At 46.0% G+C, this 25585-nt stretch overlaps 1 protein-coding gene across 1 annotated transcript; it reads left to right on the forward strand.

Annotated features, from left to right (window-relative positions):
* The first annotated feature begins 8670 nt into the window (after positions 1–8670).
* UBAP1L (ubiquitin associated protein 1 like) lies at positions 8671–24076 on the forward strand. Its single transcript, XM_072962224.1, has 6 exons — positions 8671–8790; positions 13705–13899; positions 13930–14334; positions 16395–16601; positions 22109–22210; positions 23150–24076. The coding sequence occupies exons 1-6, from the start codon at positions 8671–8673 to the stop codon at positions 23282–23284; spliced, it is 1164 nt and encodes a 387-aa protein (XP_072818325.1). The 3' UTR covers positions 23285–24076.
* Positions 24077–25585: the final 1509 nt, after the last annotated feature.

The raw sequence follows: 25585 nt of genomic DNA on the forward strand, positions 1-25585 counted from the left end.
GTCTGGTAGTCATGTGGAGAACCTGGAAAACCTGAAGACTACCTGTACCCAGACTGGATCGTGCTTTAATGGATGATGGCTGCATTTTCCCCATGTTAGATGGATCCTGATGAAAGCACCTGCTTTTTAAGTTCCTAGAGATCTGGTTGTTCAGAATCCCCAAGGATAAAAATTAATTTCCCTATGGGAGTGGGACCTTGATTAATCTCACTCAGTCACATTGTAGGGGCTGGTATAGTTGTGGAATTTTTTTAAAGAACGCAAGCTTCCAAAAATATACATGTAGTTTAAGCTGGGAGAAAGCAGATAAAAATAATAAAATTTATTTTTTATATTCATTAATAAATACTGTTGCGCCTGGAGCTGATCAGTCATATAACTTGTCAGTTTTTTGTTTTGTTTTGTTTTCCTTTTTGTCATTAATTGTTATTTATATTTCCAAAAAGCTAAATAAATGTCATTTTTATTTTTTAGTTTGAGCCTTTGCCCCCAGTTTGTTGCCTCCCAAATCACTACACATTCTTCCACATTGATGAAACACATTTACACTGCAGAGTTCAAATTTATTAACTAGGCATTTGCTACAGGAAGGTGAATGACAAGCAGCAAACTTTGTTTGCAGAATCCAACTCTGGATAAACAGGAAAGGATACATCAACTTTGGAAATGATTTCATGTAACTGGAAGTTCTTGGGTACAAGATGCTAACACCTTCGTCCTTTTTTTGTTTGTTTCATTTGCCTTGTTAAGTTTATATATTATGCATTACAGAGTTAACATAGGGTATGAGGTCCAGCATGCCTCCAAGTGTGTCTAAACTCATAAGCCTTAGAATCTGATGTGATAAGCCTCATAAAACCCCATAGGCCTGTGTGCCCTTTTGTTACAAATCGTCACCATTTGCTCTCTGATGAGATGCAGGAAGAACAGAAATAAAATGTGAATTGTATAATGTATGTTTGATGTCCAGACAGCCTTGCCACTAAGATACCTGCATTGATGGGGTCAGGAGTGTGCAGCAGGGACTCAGGAAAACTCAGGCAGCAGAACCCGAGGAGAAGAAGTTATCTAACCGCAGGTGGAAAAAACCACTCCCTCTTTCCTCTCATTCAGCTTCTGCAGCGTTTTAATAAAGGGGCATTATTTTTTGTTATTTGGTTTTTGTTTTGTAAGTTTTTGATTTATTGCCCTATGTAGTGGTGGTGGCAACTTTATAGATTTAGAAAGAAAGACTTAAACAGTACTGTCTTCAACAAATTGTACTTCTGAAAATATGAACAGTATCATTATAATCTTATCTCACTATCTTTTATTTTAATTGTGGAAATTTTCAAACATATTCAGAATAGTATAATTTTTTTCATCATCTGTCTTTATATAATTGTCAACTCATGGCCAGTCTTGTTTCATCTGTACCCCTACCAAACACACTGGATTATTTTGAAGCTAAATCCCAGACATCATATTACTTCATAAGTGTTTCAGTATGAAGCTCTAAGATATTTTAAAAATTTAACCACAGTGCCATTATTGTATTTAAAGAATAACTCCTTTAGTAACATCAAATATCCAATCAGTGTTCAAATTATTTTATCTCATAACTGTGTGTTTCACACTTTGTTCCAAATCAAGATGTGCATGCAATCTATGCACTGTCAGTTGATGTGTCTCTTAAATTTCTGATAGCCCATAGTTCTCACTCCTTTCTCCTGTGCATTCTTGCACCCTTTCACTCCTTTGCAACTTATTACTTGAAGAAAATAGATCATTCTTTCCCCAGAGAGTTCCCAGTTTGGATTTTGCTAATTGTATCCTTGTGATGGCATGTTCCTCCGTTTCCATTATTTCCTATAATTTAATGGTTCATCAGCTGTACTGTCCAATATGGTAGCCATGTATGGCTATCAGGCACTTGGAATTGAGAGTTTGAACTGAAATTGAGTTTGACTTGAGTGTACAATTACACGTGTGGCTCACATACTTCTACTGGACTGTACTGATCTGGCGCTTTAGACATTAAGATTGGACTTTTCTGGGAAGAGTACTTCATAGACCTGGTGTGTATTCCATTCAGGAGAACTAATTGGTTGTCTCATTTTGTGGTCTTAGCAGCCATTGATAATCAAGACCTAGACTCATTCATGTGGGTTTGCAAAACAGTGATAGTTCAATTGTGGCATTGTTTCTTTAATTAGCTGGGATACTGAAAGGAGAAACATACCCTCATCAACTATTTGGTTGCCCGACAGTACAATTTGTATAGAAAAGGTAAAAAGTATTTACTAGTTTTCAAAATAATGAGCTGGTTCCGTAGCACCCTTCAAAGGCGACCAGTGGATTTTGGTTTTAAGTGTCATTATGAACTCAGATCTAAATATATTTGTCTTTCAACCTATTGTTGGTTTTTTAAAAAATTGATTGGTTCATATTTGGCCAGTGGGAGCCTCTTTAACTCTGCTCCTGAGTTCCCCTCAATCCCAGTATTCTGTTCCTAGTGTATCTTGTGCATTTCCTATCCCAGACCTATGCCTATATTCTCTATGTATTGAACATAAATTAATGAAAATAGAGAAATAAATTCCTTCAAAGACTAACCAAAAATGTGTTGATTCATCATGTCCTACATGCAAGAAAATTGTTCATCTTATCTCTTAGTAGAATAGACTTTGAATTTGTGAGAAACTCTAACAAAAGCATTATTTTCAAGAAATTAAGTAAATACAGGGAAGACTGGAAAATGAAAGAAATTAGTTTTATGTTCAATACTAAGAGTGTTCCGCCGGACTGCCTGAGCTTATGACGTCAAAGAATTTGCTACAGCCAACCGACTTAATCACTCTAAAACCACTCGTGCTCCTATGTCCACGTGACTTTCGTGCAAGGGTGTATCGAGAAGCTTAGCTGGGATTATACCATCTGTTGTGGCAATTCACATCTACAGGTTTTGTCCGCAGGAACGCTGTCCTGGGAATCACAAGGTGAGTACAAAATATGTCTTGTTCCATCCAAATAAGTATAATATAATATAATATAATATAATATAATATAATATAATATAATATAATATAATATAATATGTATAATAAGTATAATATGTATAGAAGGAATGTGACTGCCGTGAAGTATTAGTGATATTTTTAGGGGCTAGAGATTGCATGAGTCATTTCCAACTCAATTTTTAATTGCTTCCGACAAATAAGCTGTTCCCGTATAATTAACTGTTAACTTCTGGGTGCACCCGTCAGTAGTTCCTCACTTGCCACACCTGGCTATCCATCCAGGATTTGTTTCCAACGCAGGCTCCATTTGCCTTTTGGAATAAGTTGGGTTTCTCATAGTCTCTGAAGCAAAGAAAGAAGTCTTTGAGGCAGGTGGTTCTCAACTTCATCAATTCATGCTTGCCAGAATCTAGTCACCAGGATTTGAACTATGTTCTTGAAATGATTTTATTTGCCACTTTTCCAGGTACAGTGTTAAGTGCTGGAGACATAAAAAGGAGGAGACAGACAGGATTCCTGTCCTCCTGGAGTTAGAGTAGAGAAGCTTAATGACTATACAGATAGAGTCAGTTTTAATTGTGATAAGTGCTACAAAGAAAAAGTGCTTCATCACAAATTTGTATTCTTCATTGTTCAAATATTCATTAAGTGCCTGTTGAGGCTCAGATAATTTGCTAACTACAAGGGCTACAACAGTGAGCAAAATATCAAATACTCCCTAATAAAAGTTTTGAGGGAGATCTTAACCCAAAAATCATTTTTAAAAATATGCCTTTAAAGGAGAGTGCTTTAAAGGAGAGGTATGGTTCTATAAGATTAATTAGGCTTCCTTTTTTTCCCCCAAGCTGAGTGTTCAGTACTGCTTTTAGGTGAAATAATACAAAATATCTATGTATCATGTAGTAAGGGTAAGAATTTTAAAATTATCTTTCAGTTGATGTATGTATATGCTAGGTCACAAAGTCCAATGTATTTCACACTATGGGTCACAATAGAAAAAAGAATTGAAAGCCACTGTGCTGGTTGGACCTACTCAAGTTTGAGGATCAGGAAAAGCTTTTTTGAGGAAATGATGTTTCAGCAGAGCACTTAAGAATAAACAGCTATTAACTAGTGGGAAAGAGACAAGAACGTAGCCAGTGCCCTCTGCTGAGACCAAGGCAATTGAAGGCCTGCATGGCTGGAGTAAGACAGTGGGTGAGGGAGTAGGGACCAGATGCTGCACGGCTTTGGAAACCCTTGTCAGGAGTTTAGTTTTATTCTGAGAGTAGCTGGGAACACTGGAGGCTTTTAAACAGGGGGATGACTCAGTTTGCTGTTTTGAAATAATCACTTTCATCCAAACATAATTACAATAATAAGGCATGAGAGGCTATAAGGACACTGTCCAAGTGAGAGATACTGGGGGCTTGGATCCCCATGGTAGCAGTGGAGGTAGCATGAAAGGGCTGGATTCCAGAGATTTTGGAGAGAAAACCCGGCAGGGATTTGAGATGGGCGGCAGGGAAGGAGAAGGTGTCGGGGATGAGTTCCAAGCTTGTGTGAACCTCAGACATTCCTGGAGACGAGGAATCCTGGGAGAAGAGTAGCAGTTTGGGGAAGGCTAACATCAGAGTTCACTTTGGGTATCTTGAGTTTGAGGCACCCTTCAGACATGTTGGAAGAGATGCTTTGCAGGCAGTTGTGTTTGTGAGTTTGATCTCAGAAGAGAACTGGAGAATTTAATGTATGAGCCATTGGCACATAGGTTATTGAAGCTATGGGCAAAGATGAAGTCATTTTGAGAGTATAGTGGAGACCTTTAAAAAATAATACTAATGGCATTGCCTGGACCCCATGTAGACCAATTACTATAATCCCCACCCACCCAGCCCTTGCCCGAGTATCAGGTGCTGCCATATGGCCACAGACCTATGGAGTGCTGTTGCAAAGATCCTGGATTATTCAGTTTGCTGAAGCATGCACAGACTGGCTTTACTAGTATCCTCACTTTCCCACCCTCACCCCACTGCTTCAGACCCCTTCAGTGCTTTCTCCACTGCCTACTGAATGGAATCAGCACTCAGCCTAAAAGTCAGTACCCTCCCCTGCTCCACTTCAATCTACCCCTTCAATCTTGCTGCAGACTGCCACTCAGCACAAAGGATCCACTTGAGTCAAGCAACTTGTCTCCCCTTCACTCTGCTCTGCCCCTGCTCCCTGGCTCCAGCTGTTCTGCCCCTGGAATTATGCTCTCCACCCCACCTTTTCCCCACTCACAGGCTGTTCCCCTATACTCCAGGATCCAGGTCAAGTCCCATCTTTCCCAAAGTTTCCCCAACCCATTTAAGGACTAGGACACACCCCTTCTTCTGAAGAATAATATCAGTGATCGGAACCTGTCAGTTTGGGTTTAACAGAGGTGACCATCATTTTAGAATATGTTCTAACTAGATCATGGCTTACACTGTAGCACTTGCTGCTATTAAGAAGTGTTTCCAGAATCCTCAAACTCTTAAATCACTCTAGAAGCAAGTGGGGAGCTGAGTAGAGAATACCTGTTAGGATGCAGGTGCTGGGTCAGAGGTAAGGAAACAGGAGGGTGGCCCTGTACTTGCCCATTGGAAAGACAGTTCACACTTGTGTCTCAACAAAACTGTGGTCCTTCTCCATAGCTAAAAATTTTAATGATAGCTGAAAATGTGAACAATAAATCTGAGAATGCCACAACTTTCTCACTTTCCTGTGTCCCCTACAAGTCGCTGTGTCTCAAAGGTTCCCTGTAGGAACGGGCTGATGGGTCAGATAACTTACTGATCACACTGGGAGCTGTCTGATCTTACACATAAAGACCCACTCCCCAGGTGCTGGGAGACTGTCTCCCAGCATGGAGTGGAGAAGCCTTTTGAGTCTTACTCACAGTGAGACACTGACAAGAGTGGGCAGACAGCAGAAATGAGGGAATTAAAGGATTTGCCCATCTGGCCTCACTCGACCTCTCTGCACTCAGATTATCTACTGTATCTCTTCACATGATGCACTCGTGGGCATGGGGATGACCCCAGTGACCCCAAGCAGCAGGGCTTTGCACCAAAATGATAGGAGTGACATTGTATTGAGCCAGACGTACTCCCTGGTGTGGGCTCCTTGGTAAGCCCTGACTATTTGCAAAATGCCAGAGTATGCTCAGAAGTCTAGATTTAAGTGTATATCATAGGTAGTCGTGAAATTGAATCCTGTGTGAATAGAGTTTTGTTTTCTGTATTAAGAAAATAAAATATTTAATGTGGTTTAAAATACATTAAAAAAATCAAATCCCTGGCTGTTGTGAATATTATTAAACTAATACTTGATTTTAGGGAAAAGGCTCAGAAGACACGTGTCAATTTTTAATTCTTAGATTCCAGCTTGAGATACTAGTTGACTTTCTCACCAACAGTGCATGAGAGTTCCAGATATTCCACATCCTCATCAACACTTGATATTGTCAGGCTTTTTCATTTTAACCCTTCCTGTGTGTGTGCACTTGTACGCATGTAGTGATAGCTTACTGTTTTATTTTGTAGTTCCCTGATGGCTAACGAGATTAAACAACGTATATGTTGATTGGCTATTTGGATATCCTCTTTTGTGAAGTGCCTGTTAAAATCTCCTGCCTATTTTTGTATTGGGTCTTTTTCTTCTTGATTTGTGGAAGTCCTCTGTATATATTGGAAACGAGTCCTTTATCAGATAAATGTGCTGCAAATGTCTTCTCCCAGTCTGTGATTTACTTTTTCACTCTCTTAATGGTATGTCCTGGATGGATGAATGGACGTTCTTAACTTAAATGAAACCCAATTTATCAGTATTTCCTTTATGGTTAGTCTTTTTTTTTAAACTTTTAGGAAATGTTTGGCTTTTCTAAGACTATAAGTATGTTCTCCTATTTTATATTCAAGCTTTTTGTTACCTTTCACATTTAGATCTACAGCCTACTTGGAACTGATTTTTTTGTATGTTATGATATGAGGTAGAGATCAAGATTTTTTTCTTCTAGGTGGTCATCCAGTTGATCCAGAACCATTTATTTAAAAGACCTTCATTTTCCTACTGTTTTGCGGGGCCAATTTTTTCATAAATTAAGGATCCGTATATGTGTGGACCTGTTTCTGGACTTTCTTTTCTGTTCCATTGGCCTCTTTGTAAGCTCTCATGTCAGTACCACACTGTCTTAGCTCCTGTAACTTTAAAGTAAGCTTCTTGATATCTAATAGTATAAACCTTCCAACTAAGTTGCTTCTCCCTCAAGATTGCCTTGTCCTTCCTCGGCCCTTTGCATTTCATTTAAAGTTTAGAATTAGTTTGCCCATTTACACCAAATGTGTTGAATTTTGATATGTGGGATCTCCAAATCAATTCAGGGAGAATTGACATATTTACAGCACTGAGTCTTACAAGTCATGAACGTGGTATATTCCTCCATTTAATCTAATATTTTATAGTTGTCTGGGTAGAGGTCTTATACATCTTGTATTAGATTGAGTCCTAGATAGTTAATGCTAATATAAATGGTATCTTTTAAAAATCTCTAATGAAATTTTTTAAAGATAACACTTACATAGTTTGTTGTTCATATACATACAGTTGATTTTTTTGTATTGACCTTGTATCTAATGACCTTGCTAAATCAATCTACTAATTCTAAGAGTTTTATTCATAGATTCTTTCGGATTTTTCTACATGTAATTATGTCATCTACAAATAATGGTGGTTTTGTTTCTTTCCAGTCCTTACACTTCTATTTTTCCCCCTCTCTTTTTGCACAGGCTAGTTAGTACCCCCAGTGCAATGTTGAACAGAAGAAATGAGGGGGACATCTTTGTCTCCTTTCCAATCTTGGGGGTATCTTTTAGTATTTCACCATTAAGTGGAATGTTTGCTTTGGATGTTTTAGAGATATTCTTTGTTAGGTTAAGGAAATTCCCCTCTATTCTTAAGTTGCTAAAAGGATTTTGTTTGTTGTTTCTTAAAAATCATGAATGGATATTGATTTTATCAAGTGCTTTTTCTGCATCTATGAAGATAGATAATTACATGTTTTCTCATTTTTATTCTATTGATATTTATCTTTATTCCCCTTAATTAATTGTGGAATGTTAAGCCAATCACTCATTTCTAAAATAAACTCAGCCTGGCAGTGTTGTATTTTTCTATCCATAATTTTTTTGACAAGATTTTTGCATTTATGTTCATGAATATCAGCCTCTGATTTTCTTGTCAGGCCTGGTATTAAGGTGATGCTGAAATCAAAAGAAGTTAGGAAGTATCCCTTCTCTTCTTTTTTGGAAGAGTTTGTGTAATTTGACACTTCTTGCTTAACCATTTGGGTGAAAACTCTTGATGAAATGCTTTAGAACTAGTGTTATAGACCATGTTTTGAGAAACAGTGGTCTAGAAAGCAAGACTTCAACATGAAATAGTCAATTCCTGTCAGTTTGAATGCTCTTGTTTTTATTCCCTTCCTCCTTTCTGCAGCACAGGCCACTTCACTTGTTGCTTCCGGGCTGTGTGGGGCTCAGTTCAGTCACCACATAGAAGAACACTGAGCCATTTGAGGACTCCGCCTGGTCCGCAGGGATACGCTCTCTCTCTCTGCCACCAGGCGGCCTGCTCCAGCCCTGCTCAGCCATCTCCACACTCCTCTGACAGAATGAATGCCCTGGAGGGTGTCCCCTTCAAGGTGCCCAAGGGCTTTGTGATAGGCACAGAGCCCCTCCCCGGGCCAGAGCTCAGTATCCCAGACTGCAGGGAGCTTCTGCTGGGTTCTATGGTAAGCGTATCTCTTGGTCTATCTCCTCATCCCTGGGTCTGCCGGTCTGACATTGAGCCTCATGAGGCCTTGTTCCTTGATTTCAAATGGCAACCAATCCTGTTTTGGTATATTCTAGGAAGTCTGGAAATAACCCAAGAGAAAAAGCTGTTTCATGAAGAACACTGATGGCCTGCTGATGAGGGTTATTTAGTGGGTCTTATTTATTCATTTATTCATTTATTTATTTTTGGAGGAGTACTGGAGAATGAACCCAGGACCATGGGCATGCTAAGCATGCACTTTACCACTTGAGCCATACCCTCCCCCGCAATGGGTCTTATTTTAAGTTTAGAATAACTGGAAGATTGCCTATATGAAGTGACTGAGAGTCACTGCAAGGATGCTCCACTTCTTCTCTTCCCTATCAACCCACTGCCATGTCTAAAATTCCTTTCCACCATTAAAAAAACTCCTTTGGGCTAAGACACTATCTGCAGAATCCTCTGTTAAAATGCAGTTACATGGGACACATCAGAAAGGACTACTATTCCACAGACCCAAAGCACATCTATCCCAGGGGCACCCTTGAAGCACCCCGTGCCCCGTGGCTCACGCACTGGGATATGCACCCAGTGTATGTGGTGGCATCACATACCCTCAGGATAAAAATGATTAACTTCCAAGTGAGTCAAGTTTACTTGAAGATTTAAGGGAAAACCTATTGCATTCATACCGTAACACAAATGTATCATGAGGTCGAAGGCAAAATTCACGTGAATTTTTTTAATTGAAAGAACAAGGTTGCAAAGAATGTGGAGATGGCATTGGGCCTCCAGGGACGAGTCATCAGGCTCTTGTGTGCTCCTTCAGCACCGTCTGCAGGGTCCTCTGTAGGAGAGTTTGAGGACCTAGTTCAGCTCTCACTCATTTTGCACATGAGGAACCTGAGGCTCAGAGAAGGAAATGATCTGTCCAAAGTTAGAGGCAGTGGCAAGACTAAAACCCAGGCCCTGACTCCAGAACTTTTCACGTTAGCTGAGAGCAGGATGGGCACGTGAGAGACACCAGGCAGGTGAGGTTCGAAGGCAAGAAGAAAAGGCTTGTGGGAAGTGAGGTGCAGAGGGCACAGTCCAGGAAGGAGGGGGCTGGGGAGAGCCAGGTAGAGGGGCTTGAGTGGCCTGGGGGGCTCAGGAACAGGGGACTCGTCAGCCAACCCTGGAGTTGCACTGAGGCTCCTCAGGCCCGAGGTTTCCCGAGCGCAGCGTCCAGCAGCCCGTGCTTTGTGGGGCAGGAGCTCTCACTCTCCCAGGGCAGGCTATGCTACGGGCCCTCACTCTGCCAGTAGGGCCTGTGGGGTTGGAAAGAGGAACTTGCTTTACTCAGCTCCAGTGCGGGAAGATGATCACAGCTCTTCCCTCTCTGCTGAGCTCAAGCCAGGCTGGAAAGGGGCTATTCTGAAGGTGACATCTCCCAGAAGGGCACCCTTCTGCCAAGTCGCTGTCCAGGGCCCTAGCCCGAGTGCTGACCCTGCCTCTGCCTCCTGCTCTCAGGGCGGGCGTCTGTGCTCCCGTCAGCCTGTTTCTTTCCTGAGCCCCCACTTCTTTTACTGCCAGGCCAAACTATCAAATAGAGAAGCATGAGACTCCAGGTATGATTTATAGCCTCTCCTGGTCAGTCTTCCCAGTTCACTGGGCTGTATACCCAGTGTTTGGAACTTGAAACACATTTTCCCATAGCAAAAATGCATAGATCATGCTTCAATTACCAGATAAACCTACAGTGTTCTAAAGGGGAAAAAACCCAGCTACCATTTATTGAGCACCTGCTATGCGCCAGGCCCATGCTTGATCTTCTTTATATGTCCATCTTTTCTCTCATTTTTATGACCCTTTCAGCAGGTGGTTGTTCCTTCCCCCGGCACAGGAAACCAAGGCTCCCACCCGGGTGATCCACAGGGTCACATGGTTTGGGAGTGACACAGCCAGGACTCCAACCCTGGTCTGACAGGCCCCAGAGCCTATGTCCATCCCCTCCACCCTGCTGCCTTCCCAAGGAGCCTCGGCAAGTCTGCGTTTTGTTGTTTCATCATAGTTTCCCTTTCATTAATTTCCCTTTTGTCATTTAAATTTTTAGAAAATATATTCACACAGTCTTAAAATGAAATATATATATATAATAGTATATATATGAAATATATATAATAGTATAGAGCAAGGGTCGATAAACATTTTCTGTAAAGGGCCAGGTAGTAAAAACTCCAGCAGTGACTCATTCTGCTGTTGGGAGAACCGCCACAGACATTATAGAAAGGAGTGGATGGATCTGGCTGTGTTCCAATAACACAATATTTATATAAACAAGGTTGGGGGTCATTTGGGCCCCCAGGCAGTTTGCCTTCCCTGGAAATGTGAAACCCTCCTGCTGACACCTTCCCTTCTGTCCTTTTCTCCACCTCCATTCTCTCACTGGTGACCTCTGTTGCTCATTTTTATGTATTCTTCTGAGATTCTTACGTGTGCATAATAGCAAATACAGCTATTTCCTCCTCCTTTATCCCACAGCTAGCATTTTATATACACTATCCTTGATTTTTTCACTAAATATATTTTAAGAGCTTCCATATCAGTACATAGAAAGCTTCTTCAGTCTGTTTTTCACTGCATAGTTTTGCATTATATGGATACATCACACTTTATTGAATGAATCCCATCTTGATGGACAGTTAGGTTCTTCCTAGTCTTTAGCCATTACAATGCTGCAAGGAAAGGCCATAGGCAAATGTCCTTTTGAACTGAAGCATACTGCTAAATTGCCCTCCATTGGGGTTATACTGATTTACATCCAACCAGCACTCTACAGGTTGAGGTACCTCCTCCACTCCCCAACAGAGTGTCATCAAACTTTGGATCTTTGCGCAGGGATAGGCACATGGTATCTCTGTATAGTTTTATTTTGCCTCTGTCTTATCATGAAGTTGAGCAGCTTTTCATGTGTGTAAAAACCATCTGCATTTCCTCTTCTGTGGACTGTCCATATCTTTTGTCCATTTCCCTGTTGGGCTGTTGGTCTTTTTCTTATCTGTTTCTAGGCACTCCTATATTAGGAAAGACAGCCCTTTGTCTGTATTATCTGTGCTGTTTCCCCTCCAGTTTGTGATTTGTCTTTGACCTTGCTTACGGGGTATATTTGCCATGCAGATTTTCACACGTGCATGTGTGTCTTTTCATGGCTTCTCAATTCCGATTCAGAATGAGAAGTGTTTTTCCCACTTGAGGTTATAAAGGATTTCTCTTCTGTTTTCTCCTAGTACTTTTATGTTTTCATTTCATACATTTGAATCTTCGATCCTTTTGGAATTCATCCTTGTATATGCTGTGAGAATGGATCTAACTTTAGTTTCTTCCAGCTAGCTAACACCATTTATTGATTAGTTCCTCTTTTTCCCATTGCTTGAGATGCCACCTAATTATTTACTGAAGTGCCAGAGGTATTGAGGTCTATTTCTGGACTTTCCATTCTGTATCTTTAATCTGTCTTAGTTTTAATTATTGAAGTTTTATAATATATATTAACAGCTGGTAGGCCCAGTCCCCCTACTTCTCTTTTTGTCTCCAGGCTTTTTCTGGCTATTCTTACTTGTTTGTTTTTCATCTTGCTTAGTCCCACAAATCACAAATGTTGGAATTTTTGTCAGGTCTTTGTGTCCTTTTATCCCCTAAATCCCATTGTCTCTTTATCTCTCAGTCTCTTTCTCTCCCTGTCTGCCTCATAAGTTCTGAAGTTGTCTTTTTCCCTCCTCTGTCCTTCACAACTCACTTATTTTGCTCCAATTGCTTTCTCTAACCATTTATTTGGCACATACTTATGAATGTTCCCTTGGGGCCAGAACTGCCCTGGGCTCTGAGAATACAGAGAGGAATAAGACACAGTCCCTGACCTCTGTCAAGGAGCCACACTTAGAAGAACTAACTTACGTTCCTGTCCCCAACACAGGGTCATGTCAGGGTATGAGGGGGCAGTGCCTGCGATCTGTGTCTGAGTGTCCCATTCTCACACACACCACTTCCTCCAGCCTCAACTGCCCATCACAGAGAACTGAAATTGCCTTTTAAGAATAGATATGTTTTTTAGTGGAGCTTTATATTTCCAGATCTTAATTTTAAAAGTAGGTAACCGGTATGTTTTATTTTTGCCTCAGTTATAAACTCTCAACTTAGATTATTCATGTTGGCTCCAGATTTCTTTTTTAGGTGGTCTGATACACAGTAGAGAAAGCACCACAGTCAGACCGACCGAGGAATCCCAGCTTAACCACTCACCACTAACCTGACCTCAAGCAAATTAAATTTTCTGAGTCTCATTTTCATAATCTGAAAATAAGAATAACACTAGAACCTACCAAGTAGAGCTCAACAAAAGTTAGCACTTTTTTATGCTTCCTGGGCCCCAAAGTAACCTCGGATGGCAGCGAAGGGATGGGGGTAAGTCCTACTCCGCAGAGAGGTTTGCGTGCCAGGGCGGGCCTCCAAGGCTCATTTCTGAGTGGCAAATAGTGCTGCGCTCAAGTGAAAGGTTCTTCGCTAAGAACAAAGTTTGTTGGAGAAAATTTTGAAGCCGCTGTTTTTCAATTACATAGTGAATGGCAAAGGGACTTTGATACTGGATTTCACTACATTTCATTCTATTAACCTATTCCTCACTTTGTCCTTCATGCAGCTTGCCATTAAATTGTTATTGATAGCCATCGACCCCCGTGCTGGCTAAACCCGAGGGTGAGGGCGGGCAGCGATAGATGCCTGGGGCTTAGAATCAGAAACAATCCAGGACTGGTGAGTCTCTGGTTGAACAGGTCTCCCGGAGGCCAGGGGGTAGGGGTGCGCCCCCAGACCCTAGTTTGCCTGGTGGAGCCTCACTCTCTCCTTCTCTCTGCAGCACGACTTCAGCCTGGAGAGAAGGACGCTTTTCTGGGTGGAGGTTGTGGTCCAGGGACCCTGCCCGGTCCAGTGCGATGCCCCAGAGGCAGCTTCCGCCCCTCCCGCCTGGCTCTTGCTGGTCAGCCCCGAACAAGGGCTGGTGCCCACGCCTGCCGCAGCCGAAGGTTCTGAGGCGGGGCCACAGGAGCAGCCTGTGGTGCAGGAGGAGGAGGAAGAGGCGGAGGAGGAGGAGGACCAGGAGGAGGAAGAACCCTCCTCTGCCAGGGAGGAAGAGCCGGATCCCTGCAGCCCCCAGCCCAGCTCCCCGGGGAGCCCCAGCCCGGGCCATCACGGGTGCTCGCTGGACGTGCTGCGCGGCGTGAGGTCGGAGCTGGCCGGGGCGCGGAGGCGGCTCTCCGAGGGCAAGTTGGCCGCCCGCCCCCGCGACCTCCTGCACCGCATCCGCCACCGAGCATTGAGCCTCTGCCCCGAGCCCGCGGCACCGCTGGGCCCGGTGCCCCCGCTCCCCAGCGCCCCCACGCCGTCCCCAGGTCCCGCACCATCGCTCCCCAGCACCCCAGTGCTGCCCCCGCGGCCCTCCACGGCCGGTGCCATGCCCCCACTGCGGAGACACAAGCCCACGGTCGCGGTAAGGAACCCGCGCTCTCGGCCAAGGCCACAGCCTCGGGCCCCTCCTCTCCGTGCTCCACCTCCCTGCCTGCTCTCACCTGGCCCTGCCCCACACACCCTTCCTGCTGCCTTCTGCCTAGAATATTCCCTGCTCGGAGGCCCCGTCCTTCTATTTCTCAATGTGTCTCCTTTGCTTCTATTAGGGCGCTTGGCACAATAATTGCAATTACCCAGTATCTGTCTCTACCGAGTTCTTTAAGGGCGGGGACTGGATCGCATTCATTTTTATTCCTAGAGCACCCAGCAGCTGACTTGGCCGCTAGAGGGTGCTCAGTGAGTGTCTGTTGAATCAGTGACTGTGGCTCAAATCTAAGGCTTCCCACCGGGCAAGACTTTCTGTAGGATGAGGGAGCTGGAGGTTCAAGGAATATTCCGTGTACTTCCTGCAAGAGACTGGATTGGAAGAGATAAGGTCAAAAGCACAGGACAGGGAGAGTTGAGCAAGGGAGTGTGAGACAAGGCAGCACTGTATGGTGGGAAGAATCAGGTACTGAGAGGGAGGGGTGAGAGTTGCTGCAGGCTGGCAAGGCTTCAGGACAGAGGATGTGCACCAGGAGGAACTCTGAGCAGGAATGAACATATGGTGAAACCAATGAAGCTTAAGCCTTATGCCTTTCACGTGACTTCTTCCAAGGCCTTGTACCTAATTTTATATCCATAATTGTGTCTTTTTTTTTTTAAGAGATCCAAATGGTGTAATTATCAAACTCCACAAAACCTGGATCTGGCGCAGGTGGGGTAGGTCAGGATTAGCAGCAGGAAGCAGCAGTTGGGCACAGCTTTCTGCTCCCCAGCAGTCCCACAGTCAGGCCAGGAGAGGCAATAGAATAAGGCCAAGGTGAAATTAAATCCAAAAGACAGACTCATGGTCTAGCTTTTCCCACTCACTGAACATATGAGTTGAAGCAAATCAGTGAACTGCTCTGAGCCATCCCTTCCCTACCTGTAAAGTGGGCAGCAAACCCTCACACAGGTTTTTAGACGAAACAGACGGGTTACACTCACATCTCAGACTAGATGTAGATGGTCCCCATTAAATTTAACCCTAGCAACTGCCCTGTAGTGGGGTGGGAGGGATGGGACAGATGGGGCAGGTGTTCTGTAGAGGAGGAAACTGAGACAGCAGTTAAGAATCTTTTTTCAAGGTCACAAGAGTAGACTCGGATCCTAAGATTTGCATGTTTTTCACTCTTGAGGTAAAAGGCAGATCCTAGGGTGCGGTCATGGCAGGGATACCCCTGAGAAGATGAGGATGGGTGGGGCATTCACATGTCACACGTACTCTGCTTTAGGAGCCAGGCAGCAACTAGGCTTTCCTTGGGGAGGAAGGGACAGGACGGTGTGTTCAGGGTTAGCAGATGGAAGCTTCTTCATGGGGGAAGGGGTTGGGGTGATGCCAGCCAAACCAATTGAAGTGCCTTCAAGCCACCCTCCTTAGTCCAGGGTCTGTGTGGGTTTCCCAGCACCACAGCTGTACCCAGTTCCTACCCTGCTCCAAGCCATGACCCAGCCAAACTTAAGAAGGAGGGTCTGCCAGGGAAGTTCACCCCTGCATCCCCATCGCTAAGGTGTGGGATGGAGATCCCTGGATTTGATTCTGAGTAGGGTTCAGGTCCCAAAAGTATGTTGCTTACCAGGTCACTAACTTTTCTGAACCTTGGTTTCAATATCTGTAAAATAGGATGGACCTATGATATTTCTCTTGCAGTGTTGTTTGAAGCAGTGTCACCTACTGGCAGTTTCTGTACACCAGGCCCTTTGCTAATCACTTCTCTCACCTTGTCTTTAAGCCTTGTAACAACCTTGTGAGGTATCTGGTATAACTGCCTCCGTTTTACATATGAGTAAACAGTAAAGAGCTGGGATTTGAACCCAGGTCTGCAGGACTCCAAGCCCCCTGCAATGTGAGCCCTTACTCTCTGTAGACAAGGTGGTATAGAAAGTCACCTTTAAAAATGTCCTGCCCAGCCAGGTGTCACCTCCAGTGATAACTGACACTCCAGCTTGTCTGTGTTTCAGTCCCTCAGCCCGTACACCTGCCTGCCACCTCCTGGGCAGGCGCCGCAGCCTCTCAGTGCCCACAGGTTGCACCCTGATTCTGCTGACCTGCTGTCCGCCCTGAGCCAGGAGGAGCAAGATCTCATTGGGCCAGTGGTCGCCCTGGGGTACCCCGTGCACAGGGCCATCGTGGCTCTGCAGAAGACGGGGCGGCAGAGCCTGAGCCAGGTGAGTGGGGGACCCAGAGCTGGGGTGCTGTGGAGCTGGAGCCAGGTGAGTGGCCACATTGTTTTTATCTTCAACTTGAAGAAATTTTGTGTTTTTCTCTAGGGGCAGAATTTCAGCCTGGAATTAATTATGGGGGGGGTTGTGAGCAAGTTTCTAGACCATAAATCTACCTTCTCCATAGAAATTTGTCAGGATCATGGGGATCCATGCTTATTTGGAGAGTCTCAATATTCTACACCTACCCCAGTCTCTGCCCCAAATACAAGGACTGGAGCCTTGGGCAGCCAGGAATCTCTCCAGAGCTCCTCAGAAGCACTTTCCACAATGAGAGAGTTTTACACCTGTGTTGTCCAATACAGTCCACTAGACATATGTGGCTACTTGAAATGTGGCTAGTGTGGCTGAGAACTTTAATTAATTGTAGTTACTTTAAATTTAAATGGCCACATGTGGCTACTGGCTACCGTATTGGATGGCACAGCTCTAACCATTTCCCTCAATGAATAGTTTATCCATACGCATATCCATCTCTCTCTCTCTCCATCTACCCATCCGTCCACCTAGTCAGCAGTACTTATTGGGCACTTCCTGGGTGTTTAGATGCAGCTAGGACCTATGTGAAAGTCCAAGGTAAGTAAAAACCGGTATTGTAGGTTGGGTTCTCCAGGAAGCAGACTCCGATTGAGCTTGGCATACGGGATATTTATTAAGGAGACCCTTGGGATCAACTCCTGGGGAAGGGAGAGGACAGAAGCAGGAATGGGTAGAGGGAGAAATGGAGCTCTGTAGACCCAATGACAGCCAACCCCACAGTTCTGGAGCATATATGGCCCTTCCGCGTTGTCCTGAGAGGGGTTGAGATAGTTGGGCCTATATATCTCTGCCTCTCTCAATCACTGGACGTGGGAAGGGGGTGACTTGAGAGAAGTGATTCTTGGCAGTCCTGGAAGGGGCAGTGAGCTGAAGGGGTCTACCAGCTCTCCCAGCATCTGCAACAAGACCTTCAAAGAAGGCAAATCTGGAAGGTGTATCACAGAGTCTACCATACCCAGATTCTATTTTTAAAGACTTCATTCTTATAGAAAGAAGGGTGGACACCCATGATGGCATTCAAAGGGTAGCACCCCAAGCTGCCCTGAGGTTTGGGAGCAGATCTTGACCCCTAGTACAAGCCAAGAATGTAAGAACACCCACAGGAGAGAAAGAGCCCCTGAGTTGCCTAAAGAGAGGTGCTGGTGAGAAGATGTCTGGGAGCAGAAGGGATGTGCGTGCTGCAGGGGTGCTTCAGTTATCTACTGCTGGGTGACAGTCACCCCAAAACTCAGTGGCTTGATACTATAACCATTTGTTTGCCCATGCTTCTCTGGGCTGGCAGTTTGGGGTGGAGCTAGCCAGGTAGTTCTTTTGCTGGTTTCACTTGAGTTCTCTCATGTGGCTACAGTTTGGTGACTCAACTAGAGCTGAGTGGTCTAGGATGGCCTTAGTCACAGCCCGGTGATGGGTGATGCTGGTCAACTGGACCACATATCTCCAGCAAGCTAGCCCACTTGGTGCCAAGAGTACGAGAGTGAAAGCTGCATGGTCTCTTGAGGCCTGTGTTGGAATTATAGTCACTGCCACCTCATTCTGTTGGCCAAAAGCATGTCATAGACCAGCCCAGATGAAAAGGGTGGAAAAATAGACCCTACCATTTGATGGGAGAGGCTGCAAAGAATATATAGACACAGAAAGATTCCAGTGATCAAGAAAGGCTTCACGGAGGTGCCGAGCCTTGAGCTGGACTTCAAGGGTGGATAAGATCTGAATTCGAAGGAAGGAGAAGGGATGATGTTCCAGGCAAGGGGAACAACATGAGCAAAGGAGGAGAGGCAGGAAGGGCTTGGGAGGCTCTGATCCAACAGTCTTACCGAAGGCATGATGCAGGCTGGTAGGAGATAAGACAGGAAGGGGGATTGAGGGCAGATTAAGGGTGCCTTGAAGGCTGGGCTGAGAATTTTACCAGTGACCCAGTAGCAAAAGGGAGGCATGGAAGGACTGTGAGCAGGGGCAGGGGGTGACATTGAATGCCATTCCCCCACCTGAATGTAACATCGCCCTTTGCAATGTTTTCTACACACTGGGCTCTTTGTTGTTGGAAAGCTGGGCCACGGGTATTGAAAGACCCAAGGCAGTTGGTGCTTATTCCTTTCTCCTGTCTCTGCCCCACCACCATCAGAGGGCTTGGATGCCCTCTCCATAGTCACTGATGACTGCCATATGCTGAGTCCCCGAGGTCTGGAGCTGCCTGCTCCTGGGTGAGGGAGTGACAGAAGGCCAGTGACTCAGGAACCAAAGCAGGATGTGCTGCAGGGTGAGGAGGTGGGAAATGCACCCTTTCCCACCCACTCCTGCTTCCTGCTCTACTTAGGGTTCCTCAGTCCATGCCTTGTCCTAGAGGAAAACTTTCAACATGGTGACCCCCATGTGGCTAACATGGTGGGGGGGGTAGTTGGTGAGGGTGTTGCTACCATTTATTGAGCACCTTTGGTTCAGTCCCTCAATCTGAGAGTATTCAATTAGGTCTTCTCAATTCTGCAAGGTTGCTTTTACTGTCCCCACATTGCAGATGTGGAAACTGAGGCCAGAGAGGTTCATATAACCAGTCAATGGTGGCACCAGGGTTGAGGCCAGGCTGGTTTCTTTCTGAATCTTTGTTGCGCAGTACTTTTCTTTCATTTTCTGTTTGAGAACCTTCCAGGGCAGCACCCTAGGCTGATCTGATATTTAAGAATAGATCTAAAAAAAAAAAAGATCTGAAGTTGCCTCTGCCTTTAGCTGCTGCTGAAAAGCCAGGACCTTGGCCAAGAAGCTGACCAGGAGGGCTGTGAGGGGTCAGGCCCATGTTGGGGGCTCTGACATGCCTCCTCAGCCCCTCTAGACCCTGTGACAAGGCTGAGGTCTCAGGCCATCTCTTTGGGGGTCTGAAGATTGGTTGGAGCCAGCACAGGGCACTGGCCTCCCTGTGGGTGGGCTGGAAGAATCTCACTGCATCAGGGACATGGTGTTTCTAGGCATAGACTGATCTGTGGGCTTTCTCCGCAGTGAGCAGTCAAGGGCCAGGCCCTAAGGGGTGAGTGTGAAGGGCCACTGGATGACTTCATCTATCCTCCCCCACCAAGTTAGTATTCCTCTCTGTTCCGTGCAGTTCCACCAGTAACTGAGCAACTCCTTTGGGTTCAGATCCTTTCTCTCCTTACAAACACCCCAGTAAATCCTTTTTGGTCAGAGATGAATGACAGATGGTCCAGGAGGGAGGACATCAGGTGATGAAGACAGGGCACCTGGAAAAAATGGGGAGGGAGGAAAAGGTACACAAGATAAGCTTTGTCCATCATGCCTTCCTTCCTTCCACAAGGATCGACTTGTCAGTGTGTCCACTGACTGCCTGCAGGACAGGCATGGGTAGCATGTGTGAAGGTCCATAGGCCAGGCCCAGACTTGCCATGGGACTCTAGGCACATCAGGGCCCCTCTCTCACCCAACTTTCACCAGTCACAGAATGGAGGGGGAGTATGTGTTTACAAGCAATGACTGCTGGGGGCCCCATCCTGGGGTCTGAAGGTGACATCCTCACCCACCCTGGGGCTTGAGGTAGACCTGGTAACTGACCAGGCAGAAGAATCTTTACAAATGCTTGTCCCCAGGACCGACTCTGCAGGGTCCCAGTCATTGGGTCTGGAGTGGGACCAGGGGCCTATCACTTTAAAAGGCCTGCGGATGGTTCTGATATGCAACCTGGCGTGGGTCTCCTGGTACTGACTGAGGCAGAGATTCTCTGCTTTGGCTGCACATGAGAATCACCTGGAGAGCTGTAAAAATTGCAGTGCCCAGGCTTCCCGCAGCCCAGTCATATCAGGGTCTGGAAGTGAGCACCAGCAGTTTATACTGGATGCCAGCAGTTTTAAAGCTCCCAGGTAGCTGCAGTCAGCACCGAGACTGAGAACCTTTGCTGTAGATGAACCAAGAGGTGAAGGGAGCATCCTCTGCCCTCCCCTGTCCGGGTTTTCACTTTCAGAAACCCTGTCTGCTTTCAAGCCAGCTCACAGCCCCTCTTCTAGCAGCTGACCCCTGATGGACAAAGCACTGGCCAAGAGGTCAGGTGATCTGGGCCCTAGTCCTGGGGCCCTGGGCAAGCCACACACCCTGCCTGGACCTCAGTTCCCTCAACTGTGCAAGGAAGGCTTGGCCGGGTGGTCTTCAAAGTGTGCTCAGAGCAAGGTCCCTGAGGTGGGCGCAGTGGACTCCGGGCTCCCTCCATGTCCTGCCCCCAAATCTCCAGAGCACCTCTGACCTGACCCTGTTACTACAGAAGTCCTCCTGTGCTTGGACAGTTCAGAGGCTAAAACAGTTTGAAAACCATCAACCTATGTGATCTGTGTCTTCTGCCCAGTTCTGAAGTTTTGCAGAAACCTGACCTGTTTCTCCTCCACTCATCCCCCAAATTCTAATCTTCTGGAGCCTTCCTTTGGCACTGACTCCTGATAAATCCTGCTTTGATTGGCCTGTCATTCATGTTTTCCTGTATCTGGTTTATCTCCCCCACTGAGCCGTGAGCTCTTGGAAGGTAGTTCTTAATTCATTTTATAAACATAGCGCGCATTTATTGAGCTCCCTCTGCCTGCCATGCTGGGTGGTGGGGACACAAAGGTGAACAAGTTGGACACAACCCTCCCCTCGTGGAACAAAAAGTGAGTGAATGAGGGAGATGAGAAAGACAGTAGAGCAATTACAAAGTTGTGTGTGAAGGGATGCACGAGTGCTGGGGGAGCCCCAGGGAGGCAGGGCAGAGAGGCTCCCCTGGGAAGAGGGGTGAGGCTGGCCTTGGCTGAGGAGGGAGCCAGATATGCAGGGGCCTGGGGGTGCTGAGGGAGCAACTGAGCTGCTGACTGGGGCGAGCAGGTAGGCAGCACTTTATCCTGACAGCAAACGCAGCCCCGATGACTAAGCAGGGAGTAGCTGGAACAGGTTTTCAGCCCTGTGGGTGTTTTCTGTTCTCTCCCCTTTCCAGCACTGGTGTAGGACTGTTGCAGAGTGGGGCCTGCAGAGTCCTGGATCACAGAGATGTTACGTGTCTGGGGGTGGGTGGGGTGCACAGGTGTGGGCGGGACAGGAGGCACCTTCACCCATAGGTGCTCACCAGGGAAGGTGAGCAGGCTGGGTGGTGGGTGGTCACTTATGTTTGAGGCTTGGCCCGTTCCCTTAGCCCACCTTGACAGCCCTGTTCCTGGATTCCAGTCCCCAGCTTGGGACAGTTGGTGAGGCTTTGCTATCCACCTGTCCCCAGGTCACCAGAGGGCCCCTCTTCTGTTGGCTCACAGGTCTCTGGGGCCACGTTGTGTGTGATGAGTTGCCCAGTCAGCCTGACCCTGAGCTCAGGCTTTAGTGAGGCCCTTGGGTGCCTCCTTCACTCCATCCACTACTCCTGCCACACCTCTTACCATCCTTCCCTCTGCCCCTTTCCGGCCCAGTTTCTCAGCTACCTTAGCGCCTGTGACCGGCTGCTGCGACAGGGCTACGAGGAGGGCCTGGTGGAGGAGGCCATGGAGATGTTCCAGTTCTCCGAGAGCCAGGTCAGCAGGGCCTCCTGCCTGGGCCCCCGGGGAGGGGAGGTGTGGGGTGCACACATGAGCCTGGGGTGCAAGCATGGACTAGTGCCAGAGGCAGCCTGGGGGCCACAGGAGACAGCCTGCTTTCTCTGCTCTGAGAAGAAGGAGACAGCCCAGCGAGATGATCCAAGGGAGGGGGAGGAGGTGGGGAGGAAACAGGAGGCAGGGCGTTAGTGTTATTTAACTGAATCCTCACCACAAATACTGATTGCCCACTCTTGGTCAGACACCCACTTAGGAGCCAGATAGGCGGCACAAAGATGCTTGAACTCTCTGCTCCGGGAGTTTGCCACCTGCCTGGAAACCCAGAGTGCCTGCCACTGTGGTCGCAGGAGGACATTCTAAGTGCCCAGTGAATGCGACGTGTCCACAATTGGCCGTTGGCCCAGGCAGAGCAGCTCTTCACAGAGCTAAGGGAGGGATGGAGGGGCGGCAGGGATGCTGAGGAGGACTGGGGAGAGGCAGGGAAGTTTCAAGCACTGAGGCTGGAGGAGGAGGAAGGCCGGCAGAGGCCATGCTGTGCGAGACCTTGGCAGACTGACCTGGACAGAGACCCCGGGCTGTGCATCCTCTGGGTACCAGTATGCAGCCCTCCTCTTCCTGCCCTAGTGCAGCGCCTGAGCACAGGGAGTCAGCAGTGAGCCAGCAGTGAGCCGGACTCGGGTAGTAAAGCCAGTCGCCAGGCTGGGGCCTCCTTCCTTGGCACAGGAAGGGAGGTCTGAGTCCTTGTCACCTCATGTCACAAAAAAACCACAAGTGCTGCCCAGGGTCAGGCTCACCTGGCCTAGGGGGCGGGGCAAGGCTTTCTGGGAGTCTGTACAGTGAGCACCAAGGAGGGACTCCCCAGGGCAGAGACCCAGCCTCGCAGAGTCCCCAGCACCCTCTCTGCCTCCCCTTTCTCAGGCAGGGGAGTTCTTACGCCTCTCGGAGCAGTTCAGCGACATGGGCTTCCAGCAGGACCGGATCAAGGAGGTGCTGTTGGTCCATGGCAACCGCCGCGAGCAAGCCCTGGAGGAGCTGGTGGCCTGTGCCCAGTGACCCTGGGGGCAGCCTGCAGTGCCCGTGCTTCCTGGTCCCGTGCTAGACCTGGCAATCCATCCTGACTGTATTATGAAGACCACGTAAGGATAACAAAGCAATGCAAGCTCGCTGTCAAAATGCAAACAACGCCAAGGGTGGGAGCAAACACTGTAGGGGAGGCAAAAGTTTACCCACCTTAGGATTTCAACTGGGGCTTTTTAACGAAAAGACAGATTAACAAGAAAAAACCAAAAGTTTATTAATGCATGCGGCACACATCATGCCCGAGAAACTTCAATGAAAATAAGAACTCTGGCTTATATAGCAGCTTCAACAAAAGACAGTCCATTCGTAGAGAAATGACAGGTCAAAGGAAAACAGTTTACTGCGAAGGTAAATATGTGGGAGGAAATTAATGGAGCAAGTTTTGTTTGCATCTTCCCCTGGTGTAATTTTGGGCTGACAAGAATCCGTCTCCTGAAAAGGAGAATTTATATCCTGCCTTGAGGCAGCAAAGAGGGGAAGGATAGAGAGAGCTTGTCCCGCACTTGCTGCTTCTTAATTCATTTCAAAATAACTGTTATATCAAAGAGGCATGTTTTGGAGTGACATTCTGGTTTCCTTCAGTACCAAAAGAATCAGCTCAAAGAGATGAATGTGGTTCCTTATGGGGAAGGGCAGACGGGGGTACAGAGACAGGAACTGTGGTTTTTAATACAAGCTTTGTAAAATGACTGATATTTGACTCTTTGAACTGTATTAGTAACTGAGTTTAAGAAAAGCAAAACAAATAAATGATGGAAGACATCATTTCTGATTTTGGTTCTGCTGATGACTGGCTCAAGGCCTCTGTGGGCCTAAATTTCCCCAGGACAAGTGGAGTGATCAGATCTGACTGCCCTGGGGAGTTTGTTAAAAAGAGTTCCAGGCCCCACTCCTGGATAATCTGGTTCAGAAAGTCCAGCTGGGTAGCCTGCACGAATCTGATTTGTTTCTGTAAGAAGCTCTCTGGAGATTCTTTTTCTTTTTCCTTTTCTTAATTGCTTTTTTTTTGTTGTTACTGTTGACCTCCTTCACCCATTTCCCCGCCCACCCCTCACCCCCTGCCTCTGGCAACTACCAATCTGTTCTCTGTATCTATGAGCTTGGTTTTTTTGTTTTTTTGTTTTTAGTATTCCACATATGAAAGAGATGATATAGTATTCGTCTTTTTCTCTCTGATTTCTTTCACTTCTTATAATGCCCTCAAGGCTCATGCATGTGGTCACAAATGGCAAGATTTCATTCTCTTTTTTAAATTGCTGAATAACATTACAGTGGATGTATACGCCACAGTTTCTTTATCCACGCATCCTTAGGTGGTCACCCAGGCTGTTTCCATATCTTGGCTATTGTAAATAATACTGCAATGACCGTGGGGATGCAGATATCTTTTAAAATCATTGTTTTGTTTTTTCTTTTTCCCCTTTGGGTAAAATCCAGAGGTGAAATTGCTGGGTCATGTGGTAGTTTTATTTTTAATTTTTTGAGAAACCTCCACACTGTTTTCCATAGTGGCTGCACCAATTTACATTCTCACCAACAGAGCACAAGTGTTCCTTTTTCTCCACATCCTCACCAACATGTTATTTGTGGTCCTTTAGATGATGGCCATTCTGACAGATGTGAGGTGGTATTTCGTTGTAGTTTTGATTTGCATTTCCCTGATGATTAGTGATGCTGAGCATCTTTTCATGTACCTATTGGCCATCTGCATGTCTTGTTTTTTGGTTTTTGGTTTTTTGGGGGCGGGGGAAAATGTCTTTTCAGATCTATCTATCGCCCATTGTTTAATTGGATTTTTTTTTTCCGTTGAATTGTGTGAGTTCTTTATGTATTTTGGATATTAGCTCCTTATCAGATGTATGATTTACAAATATCTTCTCTCATTGTATAGGTTGCCTATTCACTTTTTGGATGGTTTCCTTTGCTGTGCAGAAGCTTTTTCAGTTTGATGTAGTCCTGCTTGTTTTTGCTATTGTTGCTTTCGCTTTGGCTGTCAGATTCAAAAAACCATCAACAAGATTGATGTCAAGGAGAAAAACTTCCTGTGTTTTCTTCTAGGAGTTTCATGGATTCACAGCTGACATTCAAGTCTTTAATCCCCTTTGAATTATTTTTTGGGTGTGGTGGAAGATAGGGGTTGAGTTTCACTCTTTTGCATGTGGCAGTCCAGTTTTCCCAACACCGTTTACTTCCCCCATTGTATCCTCTTGGCTCCTTGACTGTAAATTAATTGTGTGTATATATATATATGGGTTTATTTCTGGGTTCTCTATT

This window comes from Vicugna pacos, chromosome 6, assembly GCF_048564905.1.
Source record: "Vicugna pacos chromosome 6, VicPac4, whole genome shotgun sequence".
Taxonomy (NCBI): Eukaryota; Metazoa; Chordata; class Mammalia; order Artiodactyla; family Camelidae; genus Vicugna; species Vicugna pacos.